The 19,540-nt window shown below is 43.2% G+C and overlaps 1 protein-coding gene across 1 annotated transcript in view; it reads left to right on the forward strand.

Moving 5' to 3' along the window:
* Positions 1–19,540, forward strand: part of LAMB2 (laminin subunit beta 2) — a 76,433-nt gene that overhangs the window by 7,586 nt on the left and 49,307 nt on the right. Inside the window, exons 2-9 of the mRNA XM_070936774.1 lie at positions 114–283; positions 2,458–2,593; positions 6,472–6,545; positions 8,524–8,712; positions 9,067–9,130; positions 11,620–11,825; positions 14,559–14,679; positions 16,161–16,349. Of these exons, the coding sequence (XP_070792875.1) occupies positions 114–283; positions 2,458–2,593; positions 6,472–6,545; positions 8,524–8,712; positions 9,067–9,130; positions 11,620–11,825; positions 14,559–14,679; positions 16,161–16,349 (1,149 nt within the window). The remainder of the gene's footprint in view (positions 1–113; positions 284–2,457; positions 2,594–6,471; positions 6,546–8,523; positions 8,713–9,066; positions 9,131–11,619; positions 11,826–14,558; positions 14,680–16,160; positions 16,350–19,540) is intronic.

Below are 19,540 nucleotides of genomic sequence, written 5' to 3' on the forward strand. Positions count from 1 at the left end.
TACTGCTAATGGAAACTTATTCTTTGCTTGTAATTCAGGTCCCAATGGTTCAGTGCTTCCTAGGGCACTGTCTCCAGGATAATATTTCCCTTTGGCACCTTCTGTCTCCACAGTGCTGGGAGGAGTGCTGTGCCAGGGACCTGAACATCCCCATGGCTGTTCCCACGGCAGCTGCTACCCAGCCACTGGAGATCTGCTGGTAGGCAGGGTTGATCGACTCTCTGTCACTTCTACCTGTGGCCTGCGACACCCACGGCCTTACTGCATTGTCAGTCATTTGCAGGTGAGTATTGGATTGCAAAGGTAGGTAGGGATGATGATGATGATTAGTTTAATTTAATTTAAATTCATTTATTATTATTATTATTATTATTATTATTATTTAATTAAATACATAAATAAATAAATTATTAAATTAATTTAATAATATTAGTTCTAATTATAAATAGAAGCATGAATTTCATGTTTAATGAATAAAAGTAAATAATCTATATACTATGAAGTTATCTTAACAGCTCTTATGTCCTTGGTTAGGACTTAAAATGTTAAGTTTTTACCAGTCCCAGGCTATGAAATGATTTGAAGATTTAATAATAATAATAATAATAATAATAATAATAATAATAATAATAATAATAATACGGAACATGGTACATCTTAAGAAGGTACTTGGTTGATACCTAGGACGCTGGCAGCAACCCGTATTGACCCTTAGCACCAGTCAATGGTATTTGTGATGCATTTTTTAATGTTCAGTTGACTGAGTTACATGTTTAATGAATAAAGTATAATAATAATAATAATAATAATAATAATAATAATAATTTATTACAACTGATTACAAAGCTAGACACGACTGAGTTGCTAAATTAATCCACTGTTCATTTTGTAAAAAAATACGACTTACCTGTATCCAAAAAGTCATGGGAACATAAAGTGGAAAAAGTTATAGAAAATGAGAAGGTGAAGATCTTGTGGGACTTTTCGAATACAGACAGATCGTCACTTGGAACACAACACGCCAGATATCACAGTTGTCGAAAACCGAAACATACAATTTATTGACATCGCCAAGATGTCAGAGTCGAAGAAAAAGAACTGGAAAAAATCATGAAATATCATGACCTGGCCATCGAAACTACACGGCTATGGATGAAACATGTAACAGTGATACCCATTGTCATCGGAGCACTTGGTACCGTGTCCAAGAATTTTATAAGATACATCAGCAAATTGCAGCTTCCTGCAATAACACCAGTGGAACTGCAAAAAACTGTGCTACTTGGAACATCGTACATCTTAAGAAAGTATTTGGTTGATACCTAGGACGCTGGCAGCAACGTGTATCAACCATTAGCACCAGTCAATGGTATTTGTGATGCATTTTTGAATGTTCAGTTGACTGAGTTTCATGTTTAATGAATAAAGTAAATAATAATAATTGAAATTTTGAAACAAATCTAGAAATCTTGAAAATTGAACCTTGAAACAATAACAACAACAATAATTATAATAGCAGTAGTAGCAGTAGGCGCCTTGGGTGCAATCCCAGAACAACTGGAGCACCACTTGAACACCATAGGCATTGACAAATTTGCCATCAGTCAATTGCAGAATGTGGTTTTACTTGGAACAGCTTCCATCCTGCGACGATATCTCTAACACCGTAAAACATCCAGATTTGCCTATCCCAGGGCCTTGGTAAGGACTCGATAGGTAGACAAAAAAGCCAAATCCAGTCTGAACATCTAGCTGAGTTGTGTGATGATGATGATGATGATGATGATGATTTACTTTATTCATTAAACTTGAAACTCAGTCGACTGAACATTCAAAAATGCATCACAAATACCATTGACTGGTGCTAATAGTTGATATGGGTTGCTGTCAGCGTCCTAGGTATCAACCAAGTACCTTCTTAAGATGTATGATGTTCCAAGAGCACAGTTTTTTGCAGTTCCGCTGGTTGTTGTTGTTGTTGTTATTTTGTGCCTTCAAGTCATTGTTGACTCCTGACAATTGGACAAGTCCCTACAGTTTTCATGACAAGATTTCAGAAGTGGTTTGCCATTTTCTCCTTCCTAGGGTTGTGAGAGAGTGACTGGGCCATCCGCCCACATTTACAGCTGCTTGCAGTGTCCTATGGTCATGTGGCCACCATGGATTCACTTAACAACCATGCTGTTGCTCTTTGACTGCAGCATTTTCTTAACAACCACTATAACAAAAAGTTGTTGAAACATGGCCCCAGTAATTGCACCCCAGTAATTGGACTTCTGTTCATTAGTAATTCTACCTTCCAGGACTCAGAGCTAATTTTTTGCAGTACAAAAACTAATAGCTCCTTCTCTATATGTTTATATGTGATAAAATTCAAGTTTCCTTCCGTATCAAATTCTCCCCCGAATCCATTTCTATGGAGAGAACAGCCTGTATGTGGCTCCATTTCTTTAACAGGATGAGAAAAAGTGTTTTGTGTGCGACTCACGTCGACCTTATGATGCTGTGTCCAACCGTAACAGCCATCGCATTGAGAATGTCATCACTGCCTTTGCTCGCTATCGGAAGAAGACCTGGTGGCAGTCAGAGAATGGTAAGAAATGGAAATCTCCATACATAAATGCCAGGATGACAAGTTTTTGAGGAGTTGTAAAGGCAGTCGTCAGTGCAAATCAGTTGTCCAATCTTTAGGTGTCAGTGCTGATGATGTTACCTAGTTTGGTAATGAAAGATCTGCGAGAAAACAACCAAGCTCAGAGAATACCAAGGACCCCTCATGGAGTATTGGACTATAAGGGTGTTTGATCTAGCACCTATTAGGAAGGGTGTATTAACTATGTTTTATGGATTGTTGTTGCCTAGAGTCATTGTATGAGATAGGTGACCATGTGAGTCCTGTAAATAATGAAATAAATGGAACCATCTTTTGGAGTAGAGGACCGTAAATGTCCTCGAGTTATCTTAGCCATCCCGAGATGTAGATGGGCTTAGGAAATGGTTTGTATGTCACCCTTATATTGGGGCAAGGAGATTATGTGAATTGCTACTAGTTAAAAGACATTGTGCTACGTCTTCTTCTGTAGATATTTTTGTGGAAAGAAAAAAAAAGAAGAAATTGCAAAAAAAAAAAAACCATGGAAAAGTTATCATCTAAGTGGTCATGTGCCCCCCTTCCACCCTCCATTAAATGTCATCAATGAGGCTGGATAATCTCTTTATTTATTAGACTTTAGATTTATTACACTATAAGATTTATGGTTGAATACAGGCAGTCTTCATATCTTATGACCCATTGCTTAATAATGAGTAAAAGCTTTCCAAGAAAGGTGCGTTAAGGCCTTTTATAAGATAACTAGCTGGATGCCCATGCTTCACTACGAAACTATGTGATCGGGTATGATAAATTGACACTTAAAGCCTGAAACTTAATGTAGAATGTGTAACTCCATAGCATCAGAGCGTGTTAATATAAATTGGAATAGAGGGGGAGTGGGAGTAGAATGTCCCAGCCCGCAGGCCGGATGAGTCACACATTGGCCATGCCCACACTCAGTTTAGTGAAGGCATAGCATCAGAGCGTGTTAATATAAGGCAACTGGCAGTTGGGACAGAGTTCCTTTCAGGTGGGGAGGGGAATAGAACGTCTAACTCCTTAGCATCAGAGCGTGTGAATATAATACTGTATATGAAATACTGATGATCTGATGGTCATTTCGAAAAATACTTTCTTAGCAAGCACCTAGAAGCCATGAGGAACATATGTGCCAAATTTCAAGTTTGTAGGCTTTAGCGTTCTGGAGATTTCATGATGAGTGAATGGTATTTAGCTTTTATATATATAGACAAGGAAAACATCAGAAAGTCCTCTCAAGCCACTTAATGTCTAGTGCTCAAGTCACCCTTCAGATGCTTTACCGTAATGCACAGTGCTCTGCATAGGAGAGGTAAAGCTGATGGGAGCTGTATGACCTGATCCCTGCTGTACCATCACAACAAGGGTGTTATAAGCTGTCTACCAGCAGGGCTCCTAGATATGCATAGCCGTTTCCTTCCTTGCTGCGCTACCCCCGTGCTTCTCTGCAGCAAGCCAACCTCACAACCGGGTTGGCCTGCCCTGGATCTGCGTGTTCTTCGTTCAGGACATGTCACCTCCCATGCAGAGTAGGAGAGAGGGCTTCCCTAGAGTCCTGTTGCTTTCCTTTTCCTCCCACACAGCAGGGGAAATGCTGAATCATGTATAACCAAGTCCCTTCTTCCTCTGATTTTTGCCAGGTGGGGGGGGGGGGTGGGGGCTCCTACAGGAAGAGCCAGCTACTCAGAGAGGAACTCAGCACCAGCAACTGACCTCTGGCAGCCAGACTGTCTCTCTCTGGGTCCAAAAATCACCCACACAGCTTAGAAATCAAGTCTCCTTAACGGGGACTTCTTCAGCTGATTCCACGAAGTTCTCAGGTGCTTCTTCTGCCTACTGTTGATTCATCTGGAGTTGCTCTTATCCTTTGTTCCAGATTGGAGAGGGTGGTCAGGATGAATTATTTTTTTCCCCATTCTCAGCTTTTAAGAGGCAATTTGCAGCCAAAAAGAAAGTAATCAAGACAACAGTTTGCTTAGAATATTTACACCAGAGAAATATTTTATCTGCCCAATACAGTGTGGGTTTTGTTTTTTTGTTTTGTTTTTTTGCAAAAAGGATTTTTATAAGTAAGAGCAGATTGTTTGGATCCATTTAAGAAAATAAAAATGCACAGTTCTAGGGGTGTGAAACTGACCTCACTTTTTGTAAGTTTTCAAAAAACGTTGTGAATATATGTACGGTATATTAGGGGTGAAATCCAGCAGGTTCTGACAGGTTCTGGAGAACCGGTAGCGGAAATTTTGAGTAGTTCAGAGAACTGGCAATTTTTTTTTTTTTTTAATTTGATTTATATGCCGCCCTTCTCCGGAGACTCAGGGCGGCTTACAATGCGTTAAGCAATAGCCTTCATCCTTTTGTATATTTATACAAAGTCAGCTTATTGCCCCCACAAACTGGGTCCTCAACTTACCTACCTTAGAAAGGATGGAAAGCTGAGTCAACCTTGAGCCTGGGGAGATTTGAACTTGCAGTAATTGCAGGCAGCTGAATGTTAATAACAGGCTATTAGTCTGCTGCGCCACCAGGCTCTTTCTCCACCTCTTACCACCTATGGCTGGCTCCAGAGTGGGGAGGGAATGGGGATTTTGCAGTATCCTTCCCCTGGAGTGGGATGGGAATGGAGATTTTGCAGTATCCTTCCCCTGCCATGCCCACCAAGCCACGCCCACAGAACCGGTAGTAAAAAAAATTGGATTTCACTACTGCAATATATCAGTAATTTAAGTTGTCCTGTGCTTACTGTATTTTGTTTTATTTTTGAACCACACCTCCCAGGAAGCTAGCAAATTCAGTTATAAAAGTCATACATAAAATAATCCAATATATTACCAATATTATCTGGAATTACATTCTTGTATCATAAATGCACAGATGCAATTATTTCTTTATAGTTCAACTCTGTCTGACCTAATGGTAGAATCCTATAAATTCAGGAACTCTTTCCTACCACCTGTATGATTTACAAGACATATTGAGTGGTAGTGGGGAAGTTTTGTTAAAAGACATCTGCCTTCCTTGTCAGCTGCTGGTGGTGGGATTTTGGCTGCTGCTGGAACTAAGGTATCCCGGCATCAGTGGTGAAATCCATTTTTTTTTACTACGGGTTCTGTGGGCGTGGCTTGGTGGGCGTGGTGTGGCTTGGTGGGTGTGGCAGGGGAAAGATACTGCAAAATCCCCATTCCCTCCCCACTCCTGGGGGAAGGATATTGCAAAATCTCCATTCCCACCCCATTCTGGGGCCAGCCAGAGGTGGTATTTACCGGTTCTCCAGATTACTCAAAATTTCTGCTACCAGTTCTCCGAACTGCTCAAAATTTCCGGTACCAGTTTTCTAGAACCTGTCAGTACCTGCTGGATTTCACCCCTGCCCTGCATGTTGTACCTATAGAGGGGAGGGGGATTTACTATGGTCCTTAGATTTCTCTATGGCTCATAGAAAATACACAAGAGTGTTTCTCAACCTTCACAACTTTAAGATATGTGGCCTTCAACTCCCAAAATTCCCCAGCTGGGAAATTCTGGGATTTGAAGCCCACATATCTTAAAGTTTTCAAGGTTAAGAAACACTGCCCAATATAGTTAGGATGGGAAGAAGAGCAACAGTGGGCCAGCTGTCATTCAGGAAATTGGGTCACCACCATTATTGATTTTCTATAATGAGAATCCCCAAAAGTTTCCGAGGAATCTTGGATTCCCTTCCAAAATAGCTGCCTAGAGATGTTTCAAATAAGCGAGATGGCGGTATATAAATTTAATAAATAAATAAAATTAGGTCAGAAATCATTCCCCTGATATTTTTCTGGGGTCCACCAACACCCATCTCTTTATTTCTTTAGGAGTGGAGCAAGTCAGTATCCGCCTGGACTTAGAGGCTGAATTCCACTTCACGCACTTAATCATGACTTTCAAGGTATGTTCCATTTGACCATAGACCATAGGGGAGGGTTCCCACGATGGAGTTCTTCATAAGGGAGGGCCTTTATTTAAAGTACAGAACAGACACCCATTTCCATGGGCAAGTTTCCTGTCTGCAGTATCTAAAGGCAACACCTTTGTATGCAGTTTCCTAATTCCATTGTATACAGTGATGCAAATGATTCTTATGAAATGTTTGGGGGAAAGCCTTATAAAACTACTTTGTTAAATATCAGATTAAATCTGTTACATCTATTATGTAAACATGTATAATTAGCACTTGATTTGATGGGTTATTGAGGGGAATAACAGAATAACAGAGTTGGAAGGGACCTTGGAGGTCTTCTAGTCCAACCTCCTGCTCAGACAGGAAATCCTGTACCAATTCAGACAAATGGTTGTCCAATCTCTTCTTAAAAACTTCCAGTGTTGGCGCATTCACAACTTCTGGAGGCAAGTTGTAAAGATGATTTTGTTAAATTCCCTTCCCTTCTCTTCCCTTCCCTTCCCTTCCCTTCCCTTCCCTTCCCTAAAGCAACACTCGTGCCAGCATTGCAGCATATTGCATAGCCATGTTAAATTGAGTTTCTTAACTCAAGGGTTGACTGTATCCCTGAAATCTAGGGCCATGTGGATTAATACAGAGATGACCACAGAGAAAATATGTGGTAACCATTCATAAAACTTAGCCCAGGCAAACAGGAAGTGTGAGAGAGAAACTCAGAATTGTCTTACCTTGATTCTCTCTGGTTAAAGAGTGAAGGAAAAATATCACCAGATTTCCCCCTAGTGCCGTGTAATGGGGTGAGCTCCCCTTACTTGTCCCAGCTTCTGCTAACCTAGCAGTTCGAAAGCACATAAAAAATGCAAGTAGAAAAATTGGGACCACCTTTGGTGGGAAGGTAACAGCGTTCCGTGCGCCTTTGGCATTTAGTCGTGCCGGCCACATGACCATGGAGACGTCTTCGGACAGCGCTGGCTCTTCGGCTTTGAAACGGAGATGAGCACCGCCCCCTAGAGTCGGGAACAACTAGCACATATTGCGAGGGGAACCTTTATCTTTACTTTATATGGAAATCTGATATTTCCTCTTCCTTCCTTAAACCAAATCAAACCTACAGTATTGATAGTCTTTATCAATAAAGTAAAACTCTGGAGTTTTTTGTGATGTCTGTTTCTTGATCTTGAAGGGCTGACAGACCTTTACACAAAATTTATAATGTAGGGCCTGGTTCACCCATGTTTATTTATTCCTTTATCATTATCCCATCTCAGTATTTTATTTAATTGTGAAATTTACACACTACCTCAATCCAGCTTAACTCCAGGCAAGATATAACATGGACAATTAATAATGATGATAATGTCTTCCATTGAGAATCTGTATACTGCACAAGTCAAAACACACCAGAACAATTAGACACAAGGACATTTTTTTCCCCAAATGCCATCACTCTGCTAAACAACTAATTCCCACAACACTGTCAAATAATTTACTAAGACTGTATTACTATTATTCTTCTCTTCCTTACTAGTATCTGTCTCTTCCCACTTATTACTATAACCATGTTGATTGTATCTTTCAATTTATATTGTTTTTATTGTTTCCTAGTACGATTTGATAGCTTATTAATAACCTTGACTAACATTAAGTGTTGTGTCTTTTTATTCTTCATGAATGTATTTTATTCTCCTTATGTACACTGAGAGCATATACACCAAAGACAAATTCCTTGTGTGTCCAATCACACTTGGCCAATAAAGAATTCTATTCTATAATGATCATGATGGTACTGCTACTATTAATAATAATAACAATACAGTAATTTTAAATGGCAGACAGTATAGAATCGTAATAAAAACTAAAAGCTGAACAACACTTCAGATGGTAACCTGAAGACACCCAAAGTGATTCTTGTAGATCTCTAGTCCAGTTTGGAATGATTTGTTGGGTGACCATTTCTACCCCACAGACCTTCCGACCTGCAGCCATGCTGGTGGAGCGCTCGGCAGACTTTGGCCGCACCTGGCAGGTGTACCGCTATTTTGCATATGACTGTGCAGCATCTTTCCCCACTGCCTCCATTGGACCCTTGAGACGCGTGGATGATGTGATCTGCGAGTCACGATACTCGGATATTGAACCTTCTACAGAAGGGGAGGTGAGTGTAACCTCTGGCTTCAGGGCTGCAAAGTTGAGAATGCATAGTCCTTGACTTACGACCAATCACTTAGCGATGTCATGACCAACCTGAAAAAGGGCCTCAGGATCTGGATTTGAAATTCCGAAGTTGGACCCTCTTTGCAGTCACGTGACCCTATTTTAGGACAGTTTTGCCAAACAAAACCCCACCCGTAGTGAACCATTGGCTCACTTAATGACCAGTGCAAGGAAAGATTGTAAAATGGGTAGGTCATTGGCCAGCAAGCTCCGTAAGGGTTGTATGTTGAGGACAACCTGCATTCAACCAGGGCTCTTTCTCTTCTCTGTGCTATGTCTTTCTTCTTTGTTCTAGGTCATCTACAGAGTGCTGGATCCAGCTATTCCAATCCATGACCCCTACAGTGCAAAAATTCAGAGTGAGTTTTTTTTATGGATTCTGGGGCTGAAAAGAATAGAACAGTGTTTCTCTACCTTGCCAACTTTAAGATATGTGGACTTCAGCTCCCAGAATTCCCCAGCCAGCCTTCTGGGTGAGGAATCTGGGTGTTGAAGTCCAGCTATCTTAAAATTACCAAGGTTGAGAAACACTGGAGTAGAGCAATAGTTTGAGGTATAGAAAAGATTCAATATATTCCATCTCCCTTCAAGATTTCCAGAGCTGGGCCATGTCCAAATTACTGCAAATTCTTTCCTGTTCCAGTTTTATTTCAGGAAAAGTCCAAATAGGGTGGCATGTTCTTGGGGGTGTGGGTGGAGGAATAGAATGCTCCAGGAAACATTGCGACATTCAAGGAATGGATCCCACTATTTTACATGCAACTAAGTAAAGCCTTTGCTTCTTTAGTAGTGTCCCATATGTGTTGAGACTACTACAGCTTCTAAAATTCTCAGCCACCATGGCAATAAAGATAAGAATACATTTCAAAGTCATCTCTTTGGGGAAGGCCATTTCTTTATTCTCAGTTGCTAAATATCAACTTGTTGATGAGAATGGTTTCCAAAGGCAGGCAGTTCCATATCCAGAATACTTCACCGGAGTATATTAAGCAGAAACTGCATAGCCATTTATCATGGGTGAAGAGCTATCCAGGGACTTCTTTTATTGGCAGTGAAGGGGATTATGAAATTACTTTTCCAACTTTTCCAGTTCTTTTCCAACGTGATGATTCTTCTGAAAAATATATATTCCCCACTAGACTTAAAATGCTAGGTAAACATGCTATTCCTACAAGAATCTCTTCCCAATGAGAAAATATACTAAACCAGTCTATGTAGCACACAAATACACACACCCCTATCCATATAAAGCAGGAGAGATTTATTTAGCTAACTAGTTAGTTCACTCTGTTCGCAGTGCAGTCTGCAGCTGGCCTTGTCTTTTGCCCTATTTCTGGCTAGTTAATTTTGGCCCTCGGTTTATTTTTTGCTCTAGCAATTACTCCGTTGGCTCCAAGGATCTGTCTGGGCATTTACTATCCCTTGCCTTCCCTCCTCCCTAATAGTGCATATTTTTCTGATTCTAGCTCAGTGATGGCTAACCTTTTTGCCATCACGTGCCAAAAGTGGGGGGAATGCTGGGGGGGGGGGTCGTGCATGTGTGTGCCCACACCCATAATTCTATGTGCCCCGCCCTTGCGCATGTGTGTGTGACCCCCCCCACCCGCTTCCCCTGTTTTTGGTACGTGATGGCACGGTGGGCCCGGTAAGCCCGTTTTTCGCCCTCCCCAGGCTCCAGAGCCTTTCTAGGAGCCTGGGGAGGGTGAAAATGGCCTTCCCTACCCTCCCGGAGGCCCTCTGGAGGCCGGAAGTGGCCTGTTTGTCCACTTCCAATGGGCACAGAAGGCCCGAAAATCAGATGGCCGGCGCGCGCATGTGCACTGGAGCTGAGTCGCGTGCCCATCAATATGGCGTGCCATAGGTTCACCATCACGGTTCTAGCTGATACTTTGTACAAGCCAGTTAATCTAAAATGGTCAAGCTTCTTGCTTTCTCACCACCATCTTGAGGGGTCCTTGGCGCTCTCTGAGCTCGCTCGTTTTCTTGCAGATGTTTCATTACCCAGACTAGGTAACATCATCAGTGATAGTAAGGAGTGCTGTTTGCTGTCAGTTTATATTCTAGTGGTTTGCCTTTCAGTGTTGGTGGGAACGGTCTTAGAGATTCTTTGGTTGGGCTGTTGGCTGTTGGCTGCAACAACCACTATATGTAGGACAAACAGGCAGAAGACTGACAGAATCCATCCACAAACACCAACTAGCAGTCAGAAGACATGATGAAAATTCTTTAATTTCACAACATATAGGCAGATTTAATCATAGTTTCCACTGGGAAAATGTGACAATCCTAGACCAGGCCAAGTCCAAAAACACCAAGGAATTTCTAGAAGCCTGGCAATCTGACAAATCAGCCATCAATAGACACATAGACCTTAACCACATTTATAGACTATGCAAAAGACACAATCGCCCAGCCCAAAAAGGAACAAAAAATCCAAAGCACTTCTCCACTAACAATCAGCACCCAGATCAGAATGATTAATTCCAGGGTCAACATCAGACCAACAATCAAGTAAACAAAACCCCAGTCAAGAAACTGTCAAAGAAGCCAACAGCAAATAGCCCAGCCAAAGATCCTCTAAGACACCTCTCCCCCCACCACACACACACACACACACACACACACACACACACACACACACACAGGCAAGACACCAGAATATAAACTGAGAGCAAACCCCACTCCTCACTAACACTGTTGATGTTACCTAATTTCACTAATGAAATGTCTGCAAAAAAACAACCAAGCCCAAAAAGACCCCTTGTGTCAACCTTGAGCTACAACTATTCTCCTTTGTTAGTCGCCACAGTCTTACGATCTTCTTGCATCTCGTGGTTTCAATGCCCAGATCTCCTGAAAGTCACCAACCTGAGGATGAACTTGACTAAATTGCACACTCTGGGAGACAACCTCTTGGATTCACGTCGGGAAATCAAGGAGAAATACTACTATGCGGTGTATGAGATGGTGCTGCGGGGCAACTGCTTCTGCTATGGGCATGCCTCTGAATGTGCCCCTCTCGCTGGCAGTCCTGCTGCTGCTGTGGAAGGCATGGTAAGGCATCCTGATACCACAGCAAAGATGCTGAGGCCCTAGAAAAAAATGCAGAGTAACAAAGATGATAAAGGGCCTGGATCAGGGGTGAAATCAGGGGAAAAAGCCTTGGTGGCGCAGCAGACTAAAGTGCTGTTAAGTAGCACCAGCTGCCTGCAATTACTGCAAGTTCAAATCTCACCAGGCTCAAGGTTGACTCAGCCTTCCATCCTTTCGAGGTAGGTAAAATGAGGACCCAGTTTGTGGGGGCAATAAGCTGACTTTGTATAAAGAACACCGCTTGGGGGGGGGCAAAAGCCCTACTAAACAGGTATATACAAAAGTATGAAGGCTATTGCTTAATGCATTGTACGCCGCCCGGAGTCTCCGGAGAAGGGCGGCATATAAATCGAACAAACAAACAAACAAACAAACAAATAAATAAATAATCAATCAATCCAGCAGGTTCTAACAGGGTCTGAAGAACTGGTAGTGGTTGATTGGTTCAGAGAACCAGCAAATACCTGTTAATAGCCTGTTATTATCATCCAGCTGCCTGCAATTACTGTAAGTCTGAATCTCACCAGGCTCAAGGTTGACTCAGCCTTCCATCCTTTCTAAGGTAGGTAAATTGAGGACCCAGTTTGTGGGGGCAATAAGCTGACTTTGTATAAATATACAAAAGGATGAAGGCTATTGCTTAGCGCATTGTAAGCCGCCCTGAGTCTCCGGAGAAGGGCGGCATATAAATCAAATTAAAAAAAAAAAATACCACCTCTGGCTGACCCCAGAGTGGAGTAGGAATGGAAATTTTGCAATATCCTTCATCTGGAGTTGAGTGGGAATGGAAATTTTGCAATGTCCTTCCCCTGCCACACCCACCAAGCCACGCCCACAGAACCGGTAGGGAAAAATTTTGGATTTCACCCCTGGCCTGGATACTAAATCATATGATGAATGGCTCAAAATATCATCCCCTCCTCTTTTGACTGTCACCAGTATGAATGTTGCTCCCCTCGAAAGCCTGCAAAACTATATTTTTTAAGTAAAATATAATCCTCTGTAGAATAGCATTGCCTGCCCCAGTCTGCTTATTACTGAATCAGTAGAGCGTGCAGTTCATGCACACTTCCTGGAATTTAGTGATAGACAAAAAAGGCAAGAAATAAATAAATTAAGTAAGCTGAAAGAAATACAGATAGTCCTTGACTTACAATAGTTCATTTAGTGACCATTCAAAGTTACAACAGCGCTGAAAAAAGTGACTCGACTGTTTTTCCCAGTTAATGACCATTGCAGCACTTCTATCATGTGATCAAATTTGGCTGCTTGGCAACTGACTCATATTTATGACTGTTGCAGTGTCCCTTGGTCATGTGATCCCCTTAGCAACTCTCTGAAAAGCAAAGTCAATGGGGAAGCCAGATTCACTTAACAAACTTGTAATTAACAACTGCAATGATTCACTTAGCGACTATGGCAAGAAAGGTCACAAAATGGAGTAAAATTCACTTAACAACTGTCTCACTTAGTAAGAGAAATTTTGGGCTCAATTATTGTCATAAATTGAGGACTACAGTACCTGTTCCTAGATTTGGCTATTTACAGTAATGGCCAAAATTGTGGAAACTTTTTGGGGAAAGTGTATTTTCTAGAACTAGCTAATAACACCACTTTTTTTTTGGAGTAGTACCATAAAATTAGATATCATACCATAAAATGGAAAGATAATTTAATCAAGAATGTAATGCAATAACTTTTATGAAGGATTTGCTATTAGAATCGCAGTTACAGTATAAAGAAGAAATGTGAAACACGTAGAAAAAATGAGATATACAAAAATTATCACCATGTCAGTTAATACTTAGTTGGGGAACCTTTAGCATGAATTACGGCCTTACAACATCTTCCCATGGAGCGAACCAAGTCTTTTAGTTCTGCAGCTGTTATAATGTGAAACCAAGATTGAATGACTGCTTCTATTAACTGGGTTTTATTGCTGGGTCGCTTCTGAGTCTGACTAACAAGTTTCTTTAGTCAGCTCCATAGCTTTTCAATTGGATTAAGGTCTGAGTTATTCCCAGGCCATTCCAGCAGTGGAATATGGTTATCTCGAAACTCCCCCCAAAAAGTGGTGTTATTAGCCATCAAACCTCAAAAATACACTTTTCCCAAAAGGTTTCCACAATTTTGGCCCCTACTGTATGTGCTTCATATGCAAAATGTATGAACTTTTCCTTCCCGACCAGAGAACTATTCTCTTTTGTCTTTTGAGGTTTTCCATGTTACCTTAAGAGCCAGCATCATTCTTTTCAAAGTCTTTTCACAGGAAGCCATAGTTTATGCCGGAAACAAAAGGCCTTGTTTTTTTTTTTTTTTTTTTTTTAATTTGATTTATATGCCGCCCTTCTCCGAAGACTCAGGGCGGCTTACAGTGCGTTAAGCAATAGCCTTCATACTTTTGTATATTTATACAAAGTCAGCTTATTGCCCCCACAAACTGGGTCCTCATTTAACCTACCTTAGAAAGGATGGAAGGCTGAGTCAACCTTGAGCCTTGGAGAGATTCGAACCAGCAGTAAATTGCAGGCAGCTGTGTTAATAACAGGGTGCTTTAAACCACTGTAGTACCAAGGCTCTTGTTTTTGCCTGAGGCTCTCCCAAACTTACCGAATAGACCTAGACCACATGACTCTTGTCCCTGCATGTGGAGGGTCCATCTGTCCTCTGCCACTTTTGTTTGTCTACCAACAGGTCCACGGTCGCTGTGTCTGCAAGCACAACACCAAAGGGCTGAACTGTGAGCTATGCAACGACTTTTACCATGATCAGCCCTGGCGCCCGGCTGAGGGACGCCGCACAAATGCCTGCAAGAGTGAGTGTGTGTGAACACTGTAGTGCAGAGTTCCCCAACCTTTATTGGGTTGGCGGCCCAGAGCGACGCGGGAGGGGGGAAAGAAGGGATGGTTTTGTGGGAGGGGAGATGTGTGCGTGCATGTGAGCGCCTGCTGCTTGTGTGAGTGAGGCCATGAGCACCTGCGATGCTCTCATGAGTGGGGCTGTGCATGTATGTGCACCAGCCGGCCACTCAGGAGGCCCGGTTGAGAATAGGCCACAGATAGGTAGTGGGCCGCAGCCCACAGATTGGGCATCCCTGCTGCAGTGCCTCTAAGGACAAATTGGGGGAGGCTGTGGGGTCAAAAATGGCACGTGTCCTCCCAAAGCATTTATGTAGAGGACCTCAGAGGAGAGATGTTGTTGGTAAAGATATACCGTTTTTTTCAGAGTATAAAACGCTCCAGACTATAAGATGCACCTAACTTTTTGGGGGAGGAAAACAAGCTATAGCCCGTTCACCGCCACTGCGGCCCGTTTGCCACCGCAGCGGCCTGTTTGCTGCGGCCCATTCACCAAAGCCTGTTCATCGCCCGTGCGGCCCATTCAGCACGGCCCATTCGCCACTGCCGATCCCCGCCACCTGGAACCGGCCAAAAATGTGACATGCGGAGGCCAAAAATGGGGCGTGCGGAGGCCAAATATGCGATGCACGGAGGCCGAAAATGGCTGAACAGTGGGGGCTGGTGGGTGGGTGGGGCTTTGGCAACATTAGGTGTATAAGATGCACTGCAATTTTCACCCACTTTTGGGGGGGGGGGAGTGCGTCTTATACGCCGAAAGTATGGTATACTCTATCAATTGTTATTATAAGACATTTACGACACAGAAGGCTCCCTTCCCCTGAGGGATCTAGTAGACTGAAGCCTTCCAGATGTTACTGGACAGAGTCACTCTCAAAAATATGATGAGTATGGCCTATAGTAAAGGGATGCTAGGAGTCTAAATGTAGCAACATCTGGAAAATCACATATCTCTCCACATGTTCATTAGGGTACAGCAAAGCAACTTGTCAATTACTTAACAAAGTATTTTATACACAAAGAAAGGTTTACCTTTCAAGCACAAACAGTGGATGAATTCTTACGTGGTAGCAGATCCCACAGAACTTGGTCAAACAGATCCCATGGGATTGTTGACACACAGACATGCAAGGAAATAAATTACGTGCAGGAAACTCTTATATGTGAAGGGGTTTAGAGAAGGGCTCTCTCAGGTTTGGGACAGGTCTCAGCAGCCATGCTCTGTTGTGTGCATAGATTGGCTGGCTGGAGCTGGCATCTGTTTTGCCACAAGGGAACAAACAAGATTAAAGAAGAGCCTCTATCTCCTAGCCAGGTGATTCAGGGGATGTATCCTTGTGCTCTATTGGATGCTGTTTTTGATGTGGTTGGGGGGTGGGAAGTGCCATTGACTGATAGAGTATACAGGGAAGCACTTTTGCGTTCTTGCCCTCCTCAGAATGCAACTGCAACGAACATTCCCACCGGTGCCACTTCGACATGGCTGTGTACCTGGCCACGGGCAACACCAGCGGTGGCGTCTGTGATCAATGCCAGCACAACACCATGGGCCATCACTGCCAGTTCTGCAAACCATTCTACTATAAGGATCCCACCAAGGATATTCGTGATCCTGGCATGTGCAGAGGTAAGGGAGGCAGCTGAGGGCGGGCAGAAGAAAATGGACTCAGGGTCTGAGAATCTGCAGGAAGAGAGGGATTTTCTTGAAGACAGGCTCCACTCTTCAGCACTGGGAGAGTTGGAGGACGAGAGCACAGGTAGTTCTCAACTTACAACCATTCATTGAATGACCATGTGAAGTTACAACGGCCCTGGAAAAAAAGTGATTTATGACCATTTTTCAAACATACGAGCAGTGGTGGGCTGCTGCCGGTTTGGACCAATAGTTTGAACCGATAGTTCCGACGATCAGCTGGCTCCGCCCACCCACCCCTGTCCTGTCCTGTCCTATATTTCCTTATTTCTGGCTCAGCTGATTCGCGCGGCACAGCTGATTTCTGCGCTCCTCTGTTCTACTTAACCTTAGAAGGTAGGCAGCTGAGCTTCAAATTGCTGTAATTTGAACACTGCATGCAAGCACATTAGGCGCATGCGCACATAAAGCACGTGTGCTCACGCAAAGCACACGCTCACAGAACACCAGGCTCTGTTGTGGTCATAAGTTGAAGACTACCTATATGTAGGCATCTAACCCCTGATATCTCCAGGTTCTTTATGCCCTTTGAACCTTTGTTGAAAATTAAATGCTAAAGATTAAGAGACACATGAAATATGTGGCTGTGGGGATGTGTGCAGCCATCGGAACTCTGGAACCAGATTGCACATAGCTTTTGAGAAGGTCCATCGTAACTTTGAACGCTTGGTAAGCAATTGTTCTTTAAGCAAGGAGTGCCTGTACTTAGTTGAAAAATAGCTAAGGAGATATGCATAATTATTCTCTTTTTATTCAGTCATCTCACTAGGGACAGCAGCCTTCTGACTTCCCAGGCTTCAATGAAATCCCTAAGGAGAACATAGGAATTTCCCCCATGGGGTTTTTTAGGAGCAGAACTTCGGTCACTGCTGAGAAAAATTCCTGAGGAGAATTTCTCCTTCCATTGGAGAAAATTAACCTATCCTCCTGCTTTATTTCTCCCCTAAAACGGTGGAGAATTTTGAAAAGCCATTTCTCCCCAACACTAAACACAGTACTTTCATCCTGTCATGGGACAGATCAATGGAAAATTGCACTTTGATTGTTCAATAATTGACTTCAGTGAGGACTGAGAAATACCTTCGGCCTTCTTAAACGTGGCCTGGAGCATTTGAACAAGACAAAAATATCCTTCTTGGGAATGGCTGGTTGTGTTCTCCATCTCACAGCCATAAGATGTATTAGTGCCTCTGCTACTAGTGCAGCTTTGTCATTTTTCCCTGAACGTATAGACCTGTGATGGCGAATCTATGGCACTGTTGCCACAAGTGGCACACGGAGCCATATTTGTGGGCACGCGAGTGTTGCCCTACCTCAGTCCAGCACGCATGTGCGTGCTGGCCATTTGATTTTTGGGCCTTCCGGGCCCAATGGAAGTCGGGAAATGAGCTGTTTCAGGGCCTCTGGAGGGCCTCCAGGGGGTGGGGAAGGCCGTTTTTGCCCTCCCCAGGCTCCTAGAAAGGCTCTGGAGCCTGGGGAGGGCAAAAAAATGGGCCTACCGGGCCCACCGTGCCATTGCGTGCCAAAAGCAGGGGGAGAGCTGGGGGGTCACGCACGCATGCATGGGAGGACAGGGCACATTGAATTATGTGTGTAGGCATGCGCATGTGCAAACTCCCCCCCACTACTCCCGCTTTTGGCACACGACAGCAAAAAGGTTAGCCATAATTGGTGTAGACAGAACCCTGCTGATCCACAGCAGCACGAAGCACTAAGTGACAATCTACAAAAGCTAGATTAGAGGCTTTGGAACCAACATGTTCATTGTGCATTCAGCGAGCATTGTTCTCCACATCCGCCTACAGGTGAGCTGCCTGTTTCGTCATTGCTCAGCTAGCAGAGTGGAGAATTCAGCCCTGTTCTTTTCAACCTTGACAACTTTAAAACGTGTCCACACATCTTAAAGTTGGCGAGGCTGAAAGATGCTGGCTTAGCACATGGTTCAGCACAAGGATGGGAACTTAAAAGGGCAGTGTTTTCACTCAAGCTTGAAGTAGGAAAGATAAACCACAGGTAGCCCTCGACTTATGACCATAATTCAGCCCAGAATTACAGTTGTAAGTCGTGCCAGTCATTAAGGAGTCACCAGGTGACCATGTCCGATTTTACAACCTTTTTTTAACAGTGGTCATTAAGTGAAGCACCACTGTTGTTAGGTGAGCTCCATAATTGTTAAGCGAATCCATTATCTGCAATGGGCATTCTTTGCTGGAAACCATCGTGTTTCCCCGAAAATAAGACCCTGTCCTATCTATTTTTTTCCCACCAAAAAGGCACCAGGCCTTATTTTCGGGTGGAGGGGGAATGTCATCCACTGACTCACCTCACTTGCACGTGTCGACTCTGGCCTCTTTTTCGCTATCAGAGCTTCATCCGGCAAGGCTTTCCTGAAGGCCTCTACAACCGATAACAGAACTGTGGATCAATTTGGAGCTCTGTTATCGGCTACAGAGGCCTTCAGGAAAGCCCTGCTGGCCGTGGGAAGAAATGGGCCGAGGTGTGCGAGGCCTGGCTGCAACTATCCGAAGGTAAGTAGTAGAGCACCACCCCCCATCCCCACCCAAGCTTAATTTTTACCTGTGCACCCTGGAGTGGGTGGGGTCTTAATTAGGGATTATTTGGGGGGGTAGGGCTTATATTGGGCTCACGTGTAAAAATCAAGCTAGGACTTACTTTCTGAGTAGGTCATATTTTCGGGGAAACACAGGTAGAAGTAAATGCTGGTTTTCAGCAAAAAAAAAAGTCATAAATAGCAACCATGTGAGTGTCAGACACAGCAAATGGCCATAAGTGTGGACTGGTTGCTTAGCACTCAAGATGTGATCGTATGACCATGGGTGGCCAACAGAATTTCAAATCGGTCGTAGGTAGCCCTGAAGTCTATCATAACTTGAATTGGTCAAGCAATTAGTCGTAAGCTGAGGACTACATGTAGTATCTCACCTTTTCTATTAGCAAGTGATAATCTACGAAAAATGATAGAGTGGGGTGGGTTTTTTTTTGCTTTTTAGTTTGGATCTAAAAACAGTTGTGTGTTAATTGTTCCTTGCTGGTCTTTCTTTAGAATCTGAATTTGTGGCCATTCCTTCCAAGTATTCACAGCTCTTTTTTTTTTTCCCCTCTGC

This window comes from Pituophis catenifer, unplaced genomic scaffold, assembly GCF_029215685.1.
Source record: "Pituophis catenifer annectens isolate HBS135680 unplaced genomic scaffold, rPitCat1.0.hap2 SCAF_2, whole genome shotgun sequence".
Classification (NCBI taxonomy): domain Eukaryota; kingdom Metazoa; phylum Chordata; class Lepidosauria; order Squamata; family Colubridae; genus Pituophis; species Pituophis catenifer.